The sequence below is a fragment of the Bombyx mori genome, chromosome 15 (assembly GCF_030269925.1).
Source record: "Bombyx mori chromosome 15, ASM3026992v2".
Lineage (NCBI taxonomy): Eukaryota > Metazoa > Arthropoda > Insecta > Lepidoptera > Bombycidae > Bombyx > Bombyx mori.
The window spans coordinates 385,637-407,302 of record NC_085121.1 but is presented as its reverse complement, the minus strand read 5'-3'; the positions used below and the strand labels follow the sequence as shown (position 1 = coordinate 407,302).

At 37.4% G+C, this 21,666-nt stretch overlaps 2 protein-coding genes across 2 annotated transcripts in view; one reads left to right on the top strand and one right to left on the bottom strand.

Annotated features, from left to right (window-relative positions):
* LOC101745387 (protein crumbs) overlaps positions 1-15,760 on the bottom strand; it is a 60,903-nt gene extending 45,143 nt beyond the window's left edge. The window contains exon 1 of the mRNA XM_038015815.2: positions 15,521-15,760. Within this exon, the coding sequence (XP_037871743.1) occupies positions 15,521-15,566 (46 nt within the window). The 5' untranslated portion in view covers positions 15,567-15,760. The remainder of the gene's footprint in view (positions 1-15,520) is intronic.
* A 1,193-nt stretch (positions 15,761-16,953) lies between these two features.
* On the top strand, positions 16,954-19,712 carry LOC101740373 (ubiquitin carboxyl-terminal hydrolase MINDY-3 homolog). The gene is made up of 2 exons (XM_004928654.4): positions 16,954-17,541; positions 17,674-19,712. The coding sequence occupies exon 2, from the start codon at positions 17,765-17,767 to the stop codon at positions 19,061-19,063; it is 1,299 nt and encodes a 432-aa protein (XP_004928711.1). The 5' UTR covers positions 16,954-17,541; positions 17,674-17,764; the 3' UTR covers positions 19,064-19,712.
* Positions 19,713-21,666: the final 1,954 nt, after the last annotated feature.

Sequence of the window (21,666 nt, the reverse complement as noted above, 5' to 3'; positions counted from 1 at the left end):
GGAATGAGCTCCCCTCCACGGTGTTTCCCGAGCGCTATGACATGTCCTTCTTCAAACGAGGCTTGTGGAGAGTATTAAGCGATAGGCAGCGGCTTGGCTCTGCCCCTGGCATTGCTGAAGTCCACGGGCGACGGTAACCACTCACCATCAGTTGGGCCGTATGCCCGTCTGCCTACAAAGGCAATAAAAAAAAAACTTTTGTTTATTGTGACGTCACATGTGTGTACCGACAAAACCGAAAGTTTCTTTCTTCAGCTCTATTTGTGACTAACTGGCTCGACATGAATGAAAATATCTATCAATATTTTTGTAATCTTTTTTTGAATATTTCAGTTTTCGGGACTACTTCTCCTACTACTAACTTATTTCCCTAAATATCTCATTCTGCGATCCGTTCTCAAGTAATGTCTATATTAACGAACAGCTTATATTCATTTAAGTATACATACATAATAATATGTAGTTTAGATATAATCTCCACATGAATAATGTCCTCATGGATTTTTATTACTTATTCGAATTTCGTTCGATTCAGACCATAAAATTAACTTTAACATTTTTACGTTATCTGATATTTTGTGTTACGTTGTCATGGTAAAAGGATTACAAACACGAACCTTACGTTTCGTCAAAAAGGGGACACGCATTTCGCAGGACCTCGCGCTAATTATGCTAAATATATTTATTGTACTAGCGACCCGAGTTTATGATTTATCTTATTGAATATTCTTTTATAAAAATATGGTCCTCACAGTAACAAATACAATAAAAAAGAACGTAACAAATCAAAAATCTAATCTTTCCTCTTATATTAGTGGTCCACTATTTTGGCGATAATGGTTTATAAATAAAATATAGATACATGCTGTTACGGGCTGTTTTTGTAGGACTATTTAAGACAAACATTTCCATTTTACATTATATACATTACTTACATACGTGTAACTCCAACGGTTTTTGCGGCGCACGCAAAAATACTTCGCAGATGTCAGATTTTTTTTCTTACTGAATACTTATCGTTATATTTTGGGTAATTCACACTATATTTTTATAATTGTGTGTTATTATGATGTGTAAGCTTAGTGTCATATTTATTTACATCGAATGCACAGCCTAAAAAATAAGTTTCAAGCTTTTAGCTTTAAAAATGACGATACTTTCAGCCAACTTTTCATCCCAACCTTTCAACTCTTTACAACCCTTTTTTCGCATTAAAAGGAGCCTATGTCCTTTCTCTTCCTTTGACTATCTGTATATAAATTTCATTTAAATCGATTCTGTAGTTTTAGTGTGAAAGCTTTTTATTTATTTTTTATTGCCCGAGCAGGCAGACGATCATACGGCCCACCTAACGGTAAGTGGTTTCCGTCGCTCATGGACGTCAGCAATGCCAAGGGCAGAGCCAAGCCGCTGACAAAGGTTGAGTGCAAGAAATGAACCCACACTATCCAGCACCTGAGAAACTGGAAATTGGTATATTTACTTTAAAAAAAAGACTCAAAGCAAAGCGTCAAAATTTTGCTATTGAATAAAATGTCTATGACATGTGGGAGAATCGTTTTTGTTACTGAATTATGAACTCTAAATTTAAGGAGTGTATGATATAAATTCATTTTATGACTATAAACAATTAACTGTTGGGAACGTGATTTCGGTGACATCATGCAAACGATTATGTTGTATACCCTACAAGTGAAGGCTCTGTGTGAACACACAAAACCAACTCGAATGGCGGTCCCAACATCAGAAACAAAAGATCTGATCTAACTTTTTAAAAAAAAACTTTTTATGCGAAATCGTTTGTTTTTTTTTTATTTTCAGATGAATTACATAAATAAATATTATTTAAGATGAGGTATATAGCTTTTATTCAAGGAATTACAATTTGAAGAGTTCCGATGAAATGGTTGACATCCTAAGCCCATAGACATCTACAACGTAAATGCGCCACCCACCTTGAGATATAAGTTCTAAGGTCTCAATTATAGTTACAACGGCTGCCCCACCCTTCAAACCGAAACGCATTACTGCTTCACGGCAGAAATAGGCAGGGTGGTGGTACCTACCCGTGCGGACTCACAAGAGGTCCTACCACCAGTAATTACGCAAATTATAATTTTGCGGGTTTCATTTTTATTACACGATGTTATTCCTTCACCGTGGAAATCAATCGTGAACATTTGTTGAGTACGTATTTCATTAGAAAAATTGGTACCCGCCTGCGGGATTCGAACACCGGTGCATCGCTCAACATGAATGCACCGGACGTCTTATCCGTTAGGCCACGACGACTTCAATTACATTTAGCACCAGGTGGGCTGTGAGCTCGTCCACTCATACAAACAATAAAAAAAATTATTGATTAACATTTTGGTTTACTAGAATACCAATCAAATCAATAAACCCATCAAAAGTTATGATGACAAGAAAAAAGTAAACTACATATTTGCGAAATTTGAATTCATACTACTAAGATACTCGATTCGTGGGTCGTAACTGGTGAGCAGCGGTGGCCGTCTTTCTTCAGATTTTATGTCGCAGATTATGAGAAAAAATAATCCGCCTTTATTAATTTCGGGCCTCCATGGCTCCAGTTACACTTCTAAATCGATCAATCAGACATCATTTACATTAGCTTCAGCGACGCCAAGGTGTTGAGGGACGATGGAGCTTTAACGGGTTCAACTGTCTTACAAATATATGTAACTCCACAACCCAGCGTGCGAGGTGTCATTCCAGCTAGTCAACTTTAGCCACAAAGAAAGGGTGGAACGCAAAGTTCACGTTGTAGTGATCACATCAATTAACAACTGAATAAGACCCGCCGGCTTGACCGCCAAAGTTACTGAACCAAAACTACATTAATACAGCTTGAGCTAAACAAAAAGATTACATACTCATGTCTCCAGCCAAGTTCTATAATTGAATAGTATAAATTAATTGTAAAGGGACACGATCGCGCACAAAGCGAGCCGGCCGGCGCGTGCGTCGCACTCGTAAACCAACATGCATAATTCTACGGTGACGTCATCAACAGCGCCTACCAGGTAACCCATGACTCATGGGTCCTTACCTTCCGGTAACCGGCGGTCTTTGGGACGACTGTAACGGGTGACTCAATATTACGGCTACTTTCTTCCGAGTTCTTAGAATGTTCCGAACAACTAAACCGCTCCGAAAATGAGTTTATGTTTGCAAATAATTTTACAAGATTCCCAAAACGTCCAACAGGGCACGGATTGATATTGTGATTTTATCTGTTTATAACGCGAAACGAACCTGTAGAAAGGATGGCCGTTATACAAATACAAACTATATAGTGTTAGGTCGTCTGTGAGTACGCACTGACAGGCCCGGACCAGCTTGTTTCTGTCGCGCCGCAACCATGCCTTCTAGTTTGAAAGGAAGGGCGGAGCGTCAAGATGGAACGCAATATGACATTGTGGTCTTCGTAAACTGGGATTAAATCCTTCATAATTATATTGACACACTAACCCGCAGCGCTAAGGTTGTCGTTATGATCTTATGAATGACATATTCACCCTATTTGTAAGTTCTTAGGTGGACTAAGTCTTCGGCAAGTGACGTAAATCAAACGAAGTTTGCCTGAAAAATGATGAAGAAAGACATAATTCTCACTCTAACTCTCGCCTTGAGTGCTGATTGCATCTTGTGAGCTTTCATTGTTATAGTTGTATCGCAGTCCAGGCAATCGTCAAATCGTATAATCATGCACGTATTTGATCTGGGAACTGACAATCTCGTCCACTTATCTAGGACGATAAAAGTGCTGGCAACATTTCAATCGCCGCAATGTTTTCGTAACTAAACAATTCTGTCGGGGTTGTCCCAGTTTGTTTACTCATATGTTTGGAAAGTAACACAATTGTAAAGGTATGAAGAGGTCGACACCCCAGTAACGGTAGCGAGAGCTGAGAGCCAGTGAGCGGTGCCTGCGAGTCTGGTCGCGGCTGTTACTCTGATTTGAAATGCGCCACTCGTCGACCGTGGGATTAAAGACGTGCTGCGATCTCGACGCTCAGATAAATGCAATGCGCTTCTCATAGAACTTGTGTTATTCTTACAGTCGCATTTAATTTAGCAGCTGGGAAATCGCCTATCTTGTATTGTGATGTAGTTAGAGAACTTTGAACGATTAACATATGTTTATAAATAAAATCCTGTCTTTATTATTTATCGTTACATAGATGGATAAACAAGTTAGTGAAGATATCAGGCCGACGTCTTAACTGTACCGTACAACTATTCTATCATTAAAATCTGAATATACGACTGTTTCATGGCGGAAATAGGTGGGGTGATGGCACCTACCCTTGCGAGTTTACATTCAATTAGCCCAACCTAACTAGTCACTCAAATTTATTAATTTATTGGGATCGAGTTTGATTGCAAGACATGAATCTTTCATAGTCTTTCATTAACATGTGTAAAGTACGTATTTAAAAAAAACTGATACCTTGGATGGTGATTGAAACATTGATGGATGAAGTACCAGAATCGTCGTTTCGCTTGATGCGAGTACATCGGACGTTTTAACCTTTAAGCCACGACAAGTTCATTTTTACAAAAGGCTATTACGTTTAGATTTTGTCAGACTCCGTATAAAATGGTGATAGGTAAATTAACGAGTTAATGTAATACCTACCCAGTACGAATAAACGAACGTATAGAAAAAAGGTGAATTTCATGGTATAATTTCTACACTACACAATAATGAAACACTTATTCACAACTAAACCGAATTTAAATAACTCAAACCTTTAATCGCCACAAACAAACCGAACAGGACCCTTCCAGTTTTTTATTTACCTCGAAAGGATATTTTTTATTAACATGATCATTCGTCTCTGTAGATAATATATACATATGTGAACCGTAAAGTCCACTTGTAATATCGCGCCAGCAACAAAACAAAACTACCGCTTTAAAAACGGCTCACAATTTTTTTAACCTAACCACATTGGAAACTGCATAAGTGGATTCACTTGATACCCAAGACATAAGGGGAAACATGTGTGAGCTCAACCAAAACCTCCGGATTTTAGACCTATTCACATGTAGGGTCGGACTTAGCTTAAACTTTTTCCTTAAATGCACCGCAAAAAGTTCCGCTCCATTTACCTGTATGCTACAGAGTTCGACTAAAGGTTCGGAGTATAACTACTAAATTAATTTACAACATTATTTGTAATTATGATCGTAGAATAATGTTGATTGAATGATGGAACATTTAAACGTCTGTTGAAACAAAATAAAATATTACTTATGCTGCAAAACAAAATCTTTTTACGAGACTAATGCTCACCTCAGTGCCTTGCGCTTAAAATGTGAAAATTTAGTGTGCCTCTTATTTATTAATATTTTCAATAGGATCATACTTTCGATAACGCAGAATTTATATTTTATTGCTCACGAGACAAATTTTCGAAATATATCGAAAGGACAATGCCCAAAAGTGGGCCAACTTTATGTCTAAACTATTTGTACTTGAAAAACTATGCCTTATTTTTTCACGTTGTTTAGTTTATGTATCAACATTTCTTTCAACCTGGCATTGTTTTACATAAAAATAAATTACTTATTTGATAACATCCCAAAACTGAGTGCCATAGTTTTTAAATTCGCCAATAGGAAAAGGGCTTAGCCCATAAAGCCTTATAGTAAACCTTTAAGCTGCCAAACGAAAGAGTTGTCTGTGACTTGAACAACAAATTAAAAAAAATTAACTAATGGTTATAATTCAGACTTTTTAGTTTATTTTTGTTCAATTCAATATTTATATATTGTAATAATAATTATTACTTAAAATCATGAATAATATTTTTAGATATTATTGATTCCATTAGTAAAAATCTCAATGGCCTGCCATAAGTCTATTCTTATTATATATGATCAGAGAGTTTTAGCAGCAACCCGAGTGAAGCGTCACTTGAAGTTTTATTTTAATGTTTTTTTAATAGTTTATATATAAATTGAGTGTTGTTTTGTGTATTAAACGTCAATAATCGTTGTTCACGATTATTGAGGCATTGGAATAAAACTGTGACTAACATAGCAGTGACTGTTTTTTTTTTTTCAAGATAAAAGGTCCGCGGAAATTCCCGCTCACTCAATGTGCTATTCATCGAGTTGACGTCAAAACTCCCAAAAAGCAATAAAAAGAGATACACCGGCTTTTTATTGAAAAAATAATAATATAACTACGACAGACTAGGCTGTATAGGCTACGCTCTTTGCCTGCTTATTGGCGAATTTAAAAACAACAACAACAATATCGTTGCCGGCTTCCGGATTTTCATTTAATTTTATTATTATTATGAGGGTATAATAATAATAAAATGTACGTAAGGGCTTATTTCTAGCAACATTAACCACAATTAACTTATTGAATACTGTAAATAATGATGAAAGCGATTATTGATTTCGAAGAAAACGATTAACAACTTAATTTTAGCTGCAGAAAAAAACAGATTTCTCTTAAACCTGGGCGAGAATATAAAAATAGTTTTCTGAATATGAAACGATATTTCTTTGTCTATCAAATTAAGTTAAAACCATCATGACCCGAAAACTTTTTTTAGGGGCCCAAACGCCCTAAGAAAATGGGCATTGTCCTTTAGCAGCCCTGGGCACATATTTAGTTTTTTTCACGATCACAGCTGATGTGTTTTTTTATTTTCTATGGTTAGAGAGGCGGACAGCCGGTTCTCTACCCAGACAATACTTTTCGTAGGCGTCATACAATTTCACTGGAAGCCATCATATCCCATATTTAAGTAAATAGGTTATAATTATATTAGGTTTTATCCATAGTAGTTAATAGATATATACATATATATAAAGCGAATGAGGTCATGTATCTGTTATGAAATTGTCGATCAATCCTCGGGCAGGTATCGAGTTCCATTTGTTATGAATACACATTTATTTGCACTAATGTCTAAACTTCACAGCATTTAGAGTTGTCGGTAAGATATTGAATGTCCATTTGGATTGGGACGATTGGGCGAACAACCAGTTTTTCTAAAAAGATTTACAACGTATAGTGAAGTTAATCAGTCTTTCTTTGGTTGACGTTAACTAATGGCGAATCACTATGTTTAGTTGTTGCCACCAAACAGTTCACGCATTACATTTGCCAACATCTTCTAAAACATAAACCAATTTCACGACATTCCTTTCCAAACGTCAAATGTTTCGTCAAAATACAAAGATGGAAAGTTTTAAAGTGACGACAATAAGCGCTCTTGTTTCCAAACACAATGGGCGATTCTATTGACAAACATTCACGTAAATATTCGCCCATTTTCACCAAGCACTGAAGAAAATATTTCGGTATTCGTTTGGGTCAATGGTTTCCATTGAAGATCTAATATTTTAAATGAATGTTTGTGTTTGTTTATCAGTGACAATGCGCTCGGGCGCTTTTTTAACCGATTAATAATTATCAGTTATGTTATTTCAAGGAACATGTTTGTCAAAAATCAATGCGCGACAGAAGGCGGACTATCTTATATACAAAGATTTTTTGTGCAATTCTGATCCAGTGAACCGTAAAATAGTCTACATTCGAAGTTAATACACAGCGACTTAGCAAATTAGTAATTCCCTCGTGTTGAGTATAATGGGCTTAGAGAGTTTGGCCACGATAATACAACAAGTGTCATTAGTTTAACAAAAAGTTCAACAGAAAAACCCAGGTATTAAGTAGAAGACTATGTTCAAGGTATATATGATTGATTTCAAGTAGATACATTATATAATAATTTATATTATAAATATAATAATTTAGATAAATTATTTAAATAAAATTGCACTAATAGGAGAGAAGGCGACCTATGAGACATCATTTACTAATCATCGAGTTATCGGTTAAGGAAAAAGGTTCTTTAATTGTCCTTAGTGTGTTTTATAAAGATTGTGATCGTTATTTAATGAATGGCTAAAAATGTGGCATCGTCAGCCCCAGAAATATTACAAGCCACAGTTGCTCCAAATAAATCTACGACTCGTGACGTGTAAGAAGATACTTTGGCCAAAAGTTTTGTAATAGCAAGGACAACATTTAGTTCAAGAGTACATTAAAGTACTTTACATTTCACCGTTAGAAAGAAACATGTGACGTCACTCATCAGAGTTCATTGTTCCATTCAAGAACCGTATCGTGTAATAATATATAACAGGATCGAATACCTTGATGGGAATATGTTATGAATACACGTAACAATAACAACTAATTTGTATTGTGCTAATGAGATCTATTCGGTTCGGTTATTGTTGCTATGTTTTAGGTTATATTTTTATTTTATGATTTAGCATTATTTGCTTACGTCGAAAGCCGTCGATCACGCTGATAAATACATTGGCTGCCTCGCTGTGAGCTCTCGATAAAGAACTGCACGGGGTGTACGCCCATACAATTTTAATAAAAACTACAAAAATATCGGTACGACTCCAGTCAAACATTAGAAACAGCAATATGAAGGCGCACTCCACGAACAAGTCCATAATTATGTATAAACTAGCGACCCGCCCTCGCTTCGCTTCGGAAACATTAAAACACACATGAAACCAAAAAAAAAAAATTAAAAAAGTAGCCTATGTTCATCAGGGACAATGTCGGCTTCTAATGGAAAAAGAATTTTTCAAATCGGTCCAGTAGTTTCGGAGCCTATTCGAAACAAACAAACAAACAAATCTTTCCTCTTTATAATATTAGTATAGATATAGATATAAAATAAATAATAATATTACTTGTCGCCATTGTCGGCCATTCGTTATTACTAAGACAATTAGAATTTAACTTAATAGATAACGACTTTTACGTTTCACTAAGGCCTTCAGCTGAGAGCGTTCATTGCTGCAGTTTCTTTGGCAGCTTCTGTTTTTATTTAACTTATACTAGTGGTAATCGCAGTAGTCAAATTCGACTATAATTAATTGGAATTGTAAGTTTGTACACTATTAAGATTTTACTTTTTACTTCTATAATCTCAAATTTCACCAAGGCTACACTATAAAAATATATTAATAAAGACAAACAATATTTATTCTAAATATTTAATCTATCTATTTAATATATTTAATCAATTTGACCACAGACGTCAAGAACAAAAGTTTGACAATAAATAGTATGCATGCGTGTGTGCGTAAAATACATGGTATGCAGTGTGTGTAATGTTTTCTTTATTGATTTAATGTATCTTTTATGCACTATTTAAAAAAAAAATTAGCATTGTGCACTTCATCTCTATATTCTCTATAAGTGTGGAAAATTTGTCACTCCTCCGTCCGCACAATTTCCGTAAAAAGGGATACAAAGTTTTTGCTTCACGTTTTATTTAACTTATATCCTTGAGTGTATCACGGACAAAGCCTATTCTATCTGACAATTCCTCTGGGTTTACGCAGGGACTTCGGGTGTGTTTTGTATCGTCGTTTACAGACCAAGTTTGTATATCATTGCACTTATTGCAACATATTATACCTTATTCCTACCGTATTTGATAAAGTGATTGTAGTTGTTAGACAGCTAACCAAACGTAGCTGTGTTCGGGTTTATTTAGTTCCATATAAAATGATTTGTTCATGACTAATCGTGTTACAGCTAACTCGTAATTATTTTTAATGACTTCAATATAAATAATATCGTAAATTATTAAAAACAGTTATTCACTAGGTTTTTTTTGGGTAAAAAGGAATAGTAATTTTAATGCAGAAAATCTAAAAAGCCTGTTATACCAGCCATGTACATTTAAACTTTTTTTGTTTTTTTTTTTTTTTTATTGCTTAGATGGGTAGACGAGCTCACAGCCCACCTGGTGTTAAGTGGTTACTGGAGCCCATAGACATCCACAACGTAAAATGCGCCACCCACCTTGAGATATAAGTCCTAAGGTCTCAGTATAGTTACAACGGCTGCCCCACCCTTCAAACCGAAACGCATTACTGCTTCACGGTAGAAATAGGCAGGGCGGTGGTACCTATCCGCGCGGACTCACAAGAGGTCCTACCACCAGTAATTACGCAAATTATAATTTTGCGGGTTTCATTTTTATTACACGATGTTATTCCTTCACCGTGGAAGTCAATCGTGAACATTTGTTGAGTACGTATTTCATTAGAAAAATTGGTACCCGCCTGAGATTCGAACATCGGTGCATCGCTCAACACGAATGCACCGGACGTCTTATCCGTTAGGCCACGACGACTTTCTAATGTTTTACTCACGTGTTTTACTCACTTTTGTGACACGCTAAATGTATGATTCAGTGAGGAGCCCGTTATGAACTGATACATGATATTTGAAAAACTGTGAGGGCGCAGGTTTTTTTTATGATTGAATATTTACTGGTAGCCCGGAGGCCTTTCCAGTTTCAGCAGGACAGATGGCCGAGCAAAGGCTCAACCAGAAGGGGTGGGATTTGCTAAAAGGTGCCCGATCGCCTCCGAAGGAGACCGAACAACTCAAGAGTAACTGCTTCGTGACTGAATCTACTACCGGAGCGGAATCGCGACCCGCTGAGAAAATCCAGCGAGAAACCCAGCGAGCTGATGCATGGGTTAGGTAGCACGTCGACCTCTTTGTCGAGTTCGACGAGTACGGTTACCGGGGTCCCTAAGCGTGCTCCTAGTGTTAGAGCTGAAGGCGTCTAATGCAAAGGTTATTAGATCTGATGGATCCGTAAGGACGTGTTTTGAAAAGCTGGGAGGGCGCAGGTAAACTGTCTAAAAAAACTTGTAAAAAGTCTGTCAAGATAAGCCCGTCTTTACCGAAGTCGAATTAAAGCTCAAAAAGTGGAATGACTAATAAAAATATTTCTCTTAGTTGCGACGTCGCACCTTTCATTTCAAAGCAAGTAGGGGTGTGCACTTGCGGCATGGGCGTGGCGTTACGCATCTGTGACCACGATGTCACCTGCGCGTGCAGGTCACAAGGTTGTTTCAAATAACTCGATCATTTCAACTGTAACGAACAATCAACACTAAATATGTTTCAATTTGCAGTATTGTATTTTTTTCCTACATAAGGACTCCATCACTTCTTTCGAGTCTCATCCCTCAGAGTGTTAAGAACGAATTACCTAGAGCTGTTGCGCAGAAGCGCCAGTCTGAGCATTTGATCTGTGTCCACTCAATGTGGGATTGGAGACCGGCAGAATTCTTCATCCACTCTTCGTAGCGCGAAAGCCGTTCCGTTGACCCATGGAGTAAGGTGGTGAAATTTGTATAAGTCAAAGGTGCCGTGAAGCAGTAATGCGTTTCGGTTTGAAGGGTGGGGCAGCCGTTGTAACTATACTGAGACCTTAGAACTTATTTCTCACGGTGGGTGGCACATTTACGTTGTAGATGTCTATGGGCTCCAGTAACAAATTAACACCAGGTGGGCTGTGAACTCATCCACCCATCTAAGCAATAAAAAAAGGTATCCGTCACCTTACCGACGCATGACTGGTTCCCAATAAAAATAGGCAGGATGGTGACGTTTGCTTATCTAAGATAACAAAACCTCTGAATTCAGATATTGTTTTATTACTGTCAAAGGCAAATGAGCAGACCTTATGGTAAGTTGTTATCGCAGCCCGTTGACAACAGAAACGTCCTCTGGCGTCCACAGACAGGACTTTCTCAACTAGTGAACCGATTCTTCTAACATTGTTAATGTCGCTTGTGCCATCGACTATGGATGGACGCGTGTTAGTCCATCATGAATTAAACGGAAAAATGTGCCTAATGGAACAAGCACTGGTAAAAGAATCTTGAAATCATAGCCTTTTTATGCTTTCGCTATAAATTACCGTTTCTCTTTTATAACGGTATTCGCTACCGAAATTCACAATTACTATGTAATTAGATAATGCAAAGCTAGATACATTCGCGAATCGCGGACCACATTTTTGTTAATTACAGCTAGTATTCTTGGAGACGCGCGGTCCAATAATTGGAAGTCATTTTGCATTTTCAGTTATGTTTACTCTGAATTAGCAGTCATTTTCGAACAGAACTCGCAATATCTTCTACGCCCTTTATTAAGCATGTCAATGATTAATACAAGCCACTGAGTTTCTCGCCGGATCTTCTGAGTAGGTCGTGATTCCGATCCAGTAGTAGATTCAGCGAAGCACTGCTCTAAGGCTAGTGTTAGCAATTCTCTCAGGTTGAGCCCGTGAGCTCATCTACCGGTCCGCATGAAGTTGGAATAGTCCCTTAGGCTACCAAAGATTATGTAGGGTAGAAAAAAAAGGTTAATATATTCAGCGATATTTATCGAAGCCCCATTAGGTACAGAATTACCTAACCTACACACTACTGCCACTACTGACATTACTGCTGATAGGTTAATGGATGTTTTAAGTAGCAATTAAACCAGTTTCAAAGTACATTTTAATCGTTACATCGTATTTGTATGTATTTTAAACGTAACTACTTATTCCACAATAGATAAAGTTATGCAGGGCTCGTCGAATACATTTTTTGTAAGCTTATTAATTTCAGAAAATCTTGTAAATAAATTTCAGTGTGTCTTTGATATGTTCTGCTTTTCGTTTATATCTAAGCTTTTCTTCTACATACATACATATAGCAAAGCTTAATATTATGAACCAAGTAATCAGTAAGGACGTAACTAGGGTTTTTTTTATTGTCTATGTAGGCAGATGAGCATACGGCCCACCTGATGGTAAGTGGTCACCGTCGCTCATGGATGTCAGCAATGCCAGGGTTTATACTTTATACCGTGTTTTTTTTATTTTGTGATTCTTGGTAACACACCGTTTGTTCATTAACTAAACTAACGCTCCTCGACACTAGTAAACGTAGAATAGTTATGATAATGTGAAGCGCTTCCAAAAACATCCCATGTTCGTTAGCCAAACAAGGAATGCTTGGCGTCAACCTATGAATCCAGGATCAGGCTGTATCCTGTGTGTATGTCAATATTTAATGCGATATAATTAAACTAATCGCGACACGTGTTGTGTGGGCGACGAAATCAGACACCTAGTTCAGTGAAGCCTCACAAACATCGGGAAACAGGATATAGCTTACATAAACGTTTTAGTACTATAACTGGGTTATGAGAGCAATTGATTCGTCAAAGGTTTATAGGAATACATTCATTTGTATGAGAACACTTCTGCCGTAACCAAATCAAATTAAACTTGCTCTAATCAGCCGACTCAGCACAACTTGTTCATTTAAGAGATCCTAGGTTCAAAATCGACCTATTAATTATTCTGATAAGTCATAGTTTTGCACAATTTACCTTTCGTAGGGCTTATGTGAGGAACAGGATACCACCATCCTGCCTATCGCTACCGCCAAGAAATTATGCGTTCCCTTGCCGTTAATGGATAAAATTAAAACTGTAACGGAGGTATGGTTATAAGCGCTCAGTAGTACTAACAGCGACAGTCCGTGCGGTAGTTTCGGAGGAATGGGTGCCGGTTGCCTTTTACTGTCTACTTTTTTAGATAATTATGAAAGAGTGATTAAAATATATAGTTTTATATGCATCTGTGAGGAGCTCTGTGTGAACTGCTTTCATTCATTGATGTTTCGGTGAGAGGTCGAAAGTACGCAGATTTCACTTACGTACGACTTTGAAGCCCGACCGATATACCAACTTGATCTTTTAGAGGTTTGCCAAGGAAATTATTAAAACAAAAATGTTTTGTAAATGATGAAATAGTTTTTTCTACATACTTCAGGAAGTGGCCGCAATCTCCCATTAGTGGGAGCAGCTTGCAACTCAGTACTTATAATAGTTAAAATTTATTAGATAAAAGGGTGGATTCTTTAGTGAACTGATTCAATAGGTATTTTTCCTAGCCCAAAATGGCTTAAAACAAATATCTGTTCTACCTAACTACCTACCTTGCAGCAGAGAGCTGCAAGAAGAATAAAATGATTACATTGCACAATAAGATGCAAAAACAAACACTAGAAGAAAATAATTTTCAATTTCAGTTAAATTTTCAACATTATGTCAACATTAAGTTCAACAGTTCAATAAAAATCAAGATATAGTACAGCACAATACGACGATAATCACATAAACATAACCAGTACTTTTTTTTTATTGCTTAGATGGGTGGACGAGTTCACAGCCCAATTGGTGTTAAGTGGTTACTGGAGCCCATAGACATCCATAACGTAAATGCACCACCCACCCTGAGATGTAAGTTCTAAGGTCTCAAGTACAGTTACAACGGCTGCCCCACCCTTCAAACCGAAACGCATTACTGCTTCACGGTAGAAATAAGCAGGGTGGTGGTACCCACCCGCACAGACTCATAAGAGGTCCTACAACCAGTAATTACGCAAATTATAATTTTGCGGTTTTGATTTTTATTACACGATGTTATTCCTTCATCGTGGAAGTCAATCGTGAACATTTGTTGAATACGTATTTTATTACAAAAAATTGGTACCCGCTTGAAAATCGAACACTAGTGCATCGCTCAACACGAATGCACCGGACACTTATCCGTGAGGCCACAACGACTTTAGTTACCTTTGTTCTTTTGAAACTAGGTCATTTGACAATTTGTGTCAAACGGAGGCACCTTTAAGAAAACACTGAACAAGTTTTTTATTCTTGCAAGTCTATACTTATGTTGTTCAATATGTTATAAGTTTCGAGTTTCAATTACAACGGCTGCCCCACCCGTCAAACCTAAATACATTACTGTTTTACAGCTGAAACAGGCAGGTGGTAAGCTCACATAACATCTGACTTCTAGTAATTATGAAAATTGTAATTATTGCAAGTTTGATTTTCATTACATGATGTATTTCATTAGAAAATCTGGTACCTGCCTGCGGGATTAGAACTCTGGCATAGTCACATCAGTTAATACAAATTCACCAGGTCTCCTTATCTTCTAGGCCACAACAACTTCTATTTAGGCCATCAGGACTTCCATGTTTATGAATAATATGATAAATAAAATTACATTTTACAATCACTTCCAAAATTTATGGTTGTTCAATTTAAGCAATTTAAATTAATTGTAAACAACATTATTACATAAGTTACCTACTCTATATTAAAGTTTACTTACATGATATGCCAATTTTAATGTAGATTCAATTAATACAAAGTTTATCAATATTTCTTAGTTTTTTTAAAAGTAGTGTTAATGTTTGAAACTTTATTTTAATTAAAAAAATATTTTCGTTAGTTTTTTTTACATTGAAAGCAAAAAATTTAGAAAACAAGTAAGTACCTAGTCACTGCAACATATTTCTTAATATGAATCTTCACGGTCAACAAAACCCGACGTAAACGATAGTTTCGCGAGAATGTTAATTTTACCTTGCTACCTTGCGATTGTTTTCACTCCTTTATTGAATTACAAATCTTTAGTACATGTCTTCCACTGAAGCACTTTGACAAAAAATCAATCAATTTAAATTAAGTATACGTTTGTGTTTGCGTTTAAAATAAAATTATGTAGGTCTGTATTTTTTTGGTAGAAATGTGTACTGCACAAACCTGCCAGGCTCGCAGCGCCGTGTCGACTCCAAACTCCCACCGTCATTATGTTGAAATTAAAGAACAACAAAGTAACCACAAAGAACTAATAGTAAACATTAATGCATGTTTAATTTAAGATTAAAAACTTAACACAAATTAATTAATATCAAAACCCTAAAATGCGACTACCAATATAACGAAAATAAAAGTTTAAAAATAAACATCACAACACATGCACTCCTACTAAATGATAAAACTAAACTGTCAAAAAATAAGAAGTTTATCTATGTGAAATGCTGTCAAAGGTGCGAAACGTCTATACGTCAAACGTGATCTATACGTCAAATGTCAAAATATGTTTTTTTTAAAACATTTATGGCCTGGTAGTCGACGCGTGTGAATAGGTAGCAAATTATCATAAAGCCGAGCTCTTAGTCAGGTGAATATTGTTCCACGTCCCTTTATCCCAGTTTACAGCTTATTTCTTACATAATAAATATTCTTGTTGCAAATTAAATTATAGTAACGAATGTAATGTTTCATTTAGAATTTGTAAGCAGATTTAAACAAAGATTAGTAAAGCACTCTAATCATATATTTTTTTCTATTCTATTCTATCAGCCCATGGACTCTAATCATATAACTAGATGTCTATTACTGGTGGCCGAATCTCTTGTGAGTCCACACGGGTAGGTACTACCAACCTGCCTATTACTGCAATGAAGCAGTAATGTGTTTCGGTTTGAAGGGTGGGGCAGCCGTTGTAACTATACTGATGATACCTTAGAACTCATATCTCAAGATGGGTGGCGGCATTTACATTGTAGATGTCTATGAGCTCCGCTAACGACTCAACACCAAGATGGGGCTCACCCATCTATGAATATAAAATAATAATCTGGTGGTATCTCAAGGTGGGTGGCGCATTTACGTTGTAGATGTCTATGGGCTCCAGTAACTACTTAACACCAGGTGGGCTGTGAGCTCGTCCACTCATCTAAGCAAATCTATCTATCAACAACAAAAAAATTAATAAATGAAATTTCAATATATCTTTTTATCGAAAATTCATCTTTTTTCCCTACCAATTCGCTGGTGGACTAAAAGGCTATATCAGCCACGACCGGAAGGCTCAGCCTGAGAGACTTTGCTAACACTAGCCCTAGCAAGAGCAGTGCTTCACAGAATCTACCACCGGATCGCGGCCCACTGAGAAGATCCGGCGAGAAACTGAGTGGGCTTCATTCAAATAAGTTCATTTGTAGCTTTGCTACTTGTTTGATTTTCTCAAACAAAGTTTTTCACAGAATTTTTGTAACTCAAAACAACATTCCCTGTCTCTCGTTCAACTAGTATCTACGTTTCGAAAGTGACAGATATGGTACTTGAAACACTAAATACTGCTGAAGATAAAAACACGTAGAAAAGAATTGTGAACGAGTATTTAGATAACAGTCTTCAAGACTCACCTCTTCAAGTTTCAAATACTGACTGAGAAGAAGAATAAGGACATACATTTAAATAAAACCAAATCATCAGCATAAAGACAAATTGCAGTTAATTGTGCATTCAACATATATAAAGTAATCTGTGATTGCAGTAATAATTTAAATGGAATACGGTACATAAATGTCATAATTTTTTACTTTCTAATTGGTCTGTTCTGAATCTCATGTACCTGTGCTTTATAATAGAAGTATTCGTTCACTTTCCTAATACCTGTGTTTATAAATGTTTGACGTTCCGCTGATTGCTCCAAAACTGCCTTTCCATTTAAATAATAGAATATTTTTTATTGGTGGAAGTAAGTTAATCATGTCTTTCTCGAATGTTGCCAGTTGCATTTGCCACTTGCCATAATTTACAAAAATGGCAGCCTTCATGTCGTAAGCTTTTCTTTTCTCTTCATGAAAAGTTTATTACTAATCAACGTATGATTTATAATGCCATTTGAATATTTTTTTACTGACATCGTTTCAAACAATCAAAAGTAAACATCGAAAGTTAGTAGTCATGCACTACATACTTACATAGTGCCAGTGAGTATTACGTGGTTATAGTTCTTTTTGTGACTAAATTTCACTGAATTGATATCCATGAAATGATTTCTTATTACATACTAAATTTTTTCACTTTAACACGTAATTATTGAATATATTTTAATGTTTCAGGAAGTATAAATCTCGATGTGTCTACGGGGTTGAAAGGATTGAAACCGACACACAGCTGTAGTTGAGTTATAGTAAGTGTAACAAAGAAACGATGAGTGCGAGTAGCGTGGCGCTGGAGCGCGAGCTGGCAGGCACGCGACGCTTGCTGTGGGGGGACCACGTCAAAGAAGATGTTTTCCGACGTTGGGCGCAAGGTTTTCAATTCAGTCCTGATGAACCCAGCGCCCTCATTCAGCAGGAGGGTGGACCTTGCGCTGCGATCGCCCCAGTACAAGGATTTTTGCTTAAGATTCTCCTATCAGAGACTCCAGGACATAGTTTTCAAGACTTAACATCGGAGAAGTGCAACTCTTTACTTGTGAGAGCTGTGTGTACGATTTTAAGCCAGTGTCTAGCACCTAAATACAATGTAGCTGTTTACCGGAAGAATGAGTCTGGTGCGGAAACAAGTGGAAGTAACAGCGTTAGTGTGGATGAACACTCTAGTGATACCATTGAACATTTCCATCGAAGAATCCAGGTACATTCGTTTCAAAATCTGTCAGAAGTGGAGGCATTTTACACAAGGAACATTAGGATATTGAAGGACAAATATGGTGTTCTACTTCTGTTATATAGTGTGATTCTCAGTAAGGGTATAAGTACAGTAGAAGCAGAGCTCTCTGAACTCTCAGACCCCCTGATACATTCCACATATGGGTATGGATCACAAGGTCTCATCAATTTGATGCTGACTGGACGAGCAGTGGCACATGTGTGGGATCATGATCAAGTTGTCAGTGGTTTAAGACTTAGAGGCATAGAAAAACAAAATGACATTGGTTTCCTGACTATCATGGAGCATATGCAATACTGCACTGTAGGGTCGTTTTACAAGAGCCCTAAACATCCTGTTTGGGTACTGGCTTCCGAGACTCACCTGACTGTGCTTTTCTCTCTAGAGCGTCGATTGGCAGCACCAGAGAGTGCAGGAGAATCTGCTGAACGAATATTCAGATCATTTGATCCTGAAGGCAACAATTTCATTCCTTCAGTAGCTTTGCAGGATGTTCTGTGCGCTGCAGACTTAGTCAGTGAACCAGAATATGTGGAATTAATGAGGCGGAAATTAGACACTGAAAACTTGGGAATAATTTTGTTAAGTACTTTCATGGATGAATTTTTCCCAGGATGTGAACGTGGTGCTCCTGACACATTCACCCTTCACCATTACAATGGTCTTGAGCGTAGTAACCCAGGTGGCAGAGTTGTGTACCGCACTGGTCGAGCAGCTTTGCTCGAGTGCCCGATGCGTGCTGCCACCACAGACCCCATGTTGACCTGTCTGCAGACTAAGTGGCCCAGCATTGATGTTGTCTGGGACGATGGACATTCACCCTCGCTCAATTAATGTGCGTGCTATCATCCGGTCTACTGGTAACTAATTGGTTAGCTACACATGCAGCTTATTTGCTGTAAAATTTCCATTATTTTATTATTAATAACTTATATATAAAATTATATCTATCCAATAGACCTGTTGATTTCCTATTGGATGACCTTCTCATTGTAACATTGTAATCAAAGTTGCAGAACTGAGGCACAAGTCTGGATCAGAGAGTCACCTGGTGATAGGGTTCATTTTATGTTGTTTCTTATCCTGTTTGGCATCATCTGAGGCATAGTGTTTTTTTTTTCTTAGTAAGAGTGGACATTCTGACTGCTGAGGCCCGCAGTCAACTTGAGATTGCAGTCCAAATTTTCAAGCTGTTTTATTTAATACTGATTGGTAAATATATTTTTTGTAAAAATATATATATTTTGTATAATATTGTTCTATTCCATTGAGATGGGACACAGGGACTGGCTGTCCGCTAATTGTCACTGCATTGCTACAACTATGCACAACATTAATACACTGATGATGTTGTTTTGAAACATTTTGTTTACAAATTGTAATATTTTATTCCAGTTTGTACGAAAATGTTAAATTCGAAGGAAAATACAACTTTCTGTGAAAATCAGGTGTATTTACCTATATTAAAATGAGTAATTACATAGTTGTACTTTTTATTATTTTTCCTTAATCGCTACCTTAATCTTGTCGGTGTAAAAATTAGGGAGTATCATTTCTTCTATATTTTCTTTCTATCCAAATGTAAAATGTTGTTATTAACTTGAGTTGTTTGTTGACAGTGACTCACCTGCTATTTTTGTTTAAAGATGTTTTCAGATTATCTGTAGGCAGTAGGACTGACTGATTAATGTGGGCTTGACAGATTATCTGTAAGCGCTGACTTAGATTGACTTATCATCTGCTTTCGGAGACAATAAAATAGCCGTGAAAACGTCGTCATTGCTTACCTTTGGTTCTATAACATCTCGTTTCTTTAGCTTCGTTTCGTGAATGAGCTCACGGCCGATCTGGTGTCAAGTGGCTACTTGGACTCATATCATTTTTTTTTGTTTTTTGTATTGCTTAGATGGGTGGACGAGCTTACAGCCCACCTGGTGCTAAGTGGTTACTGGAGCCCATAGACATCTACAACGTAAATGCCGCCACCCACCTTGAGATATGAGTTCTAAGGTCTCAGTTTATTTACAAAGGCTGCCCCACCCTTTAAACCGAAATGCATTACTACTTCACGGCAGAAATTGGCTGGCAGTACCTACCCATGCGGACTCACAAGAGATCCTGCCACCAGTAATTACCTACGCAAGTTATAATATTGCGGGTATTGTTTTTTCTTATTACACGATGTTATTCCTTCACCGTGGAAGTCAATCGTGAATATTTGTTGAGTACGTATTTCATTAGAAAAATTGGTACCCGCCTGAGATTCGAACACCGGTGCATCGCTCAACACGAATGCACCGGGCGTCTTATCCTTTAAGCCACGACGACTTATCCTTTAGGCCACGACGACTTCTCAAACAATCACAATGTGAATACCTCCACACGGGTAATAACGGGGTAATTAATTGTATAATGGCTATCTAACTTTTCAAAGCGAAATGCATAAGTGGTACGTGGCAGGAATTGACAGAACGGTGATAGCCACTCATGCAAGCTTACAATACACCCTACCAGTAAGTTCCGGTTGACGATCGCAGTACGCTTGTATTAAAAAGGCATAAACATCATGCAAAGCAGAACCTTAGAAGATCTGTGTGCCGGTAGCCATCACAGACCACAACATATTTGACAGATGCCTGAATCTTACGACCACCACGACATTCTCACGATAAGCTTGGATATTATACCTCGTCGTACAGAAGGTCGTGGCCTAAAGGATAAGACCTCCGGTGCATTTGTATTTAGCGATGCAGCGGTGTTCGAATTCCGCAGGCCGGTATCAATTTTTCTAATGAAGTAGGTACTTCACAAATGTTCACGATGACTTCCACGGTGAAGGAACAACATCGTGTAATAAGAAAAAACAAAACCCGCAAAATTATAACCTGCGTAGGTAATTACTGGTGGTAGGACCTCTTGTGAGTCCGTACGGGTAGGTACCACCAGCCTATTTCTGCCGTGAAGCAGTAATGCGTTTCGGTTTGAAGGGTGGGGCAGCCGTTGTAACTAAACTGAGACCTTAGAACTCATATCTCAAGGCGGGTGGCGGCATTTACGTTGTAGATCTCTATGGGCTCCAGTGACCACTTAACACCAGGTGGACTGTGAGTACGTCCATCCATGAAAAGCTTGAAAAAAAATATATGTTCCGAACTTCAACATTCGGACCGTTGGTCTACCGAGCAAGTACACCCGCTCGGTGGAAGGTCTTCCTTTCGTCGTGACCTGATTCGCCAAACTTTGACTAGGTGTAGAGAACCGTACACCGTTTTAGTTTCTAAAACCGTTTTACTTCAGAAGTTATATACGAGAGAGTTTATTAGAGATAAGGCTATATGTGACAAACCGATTCTTGTTTTCAGTAAACTTGCCTACTTATGTCTTCAACGGGTTTCATTGAACAAAGTTTTAATTCTCCCTATTCGGAGATCATCATG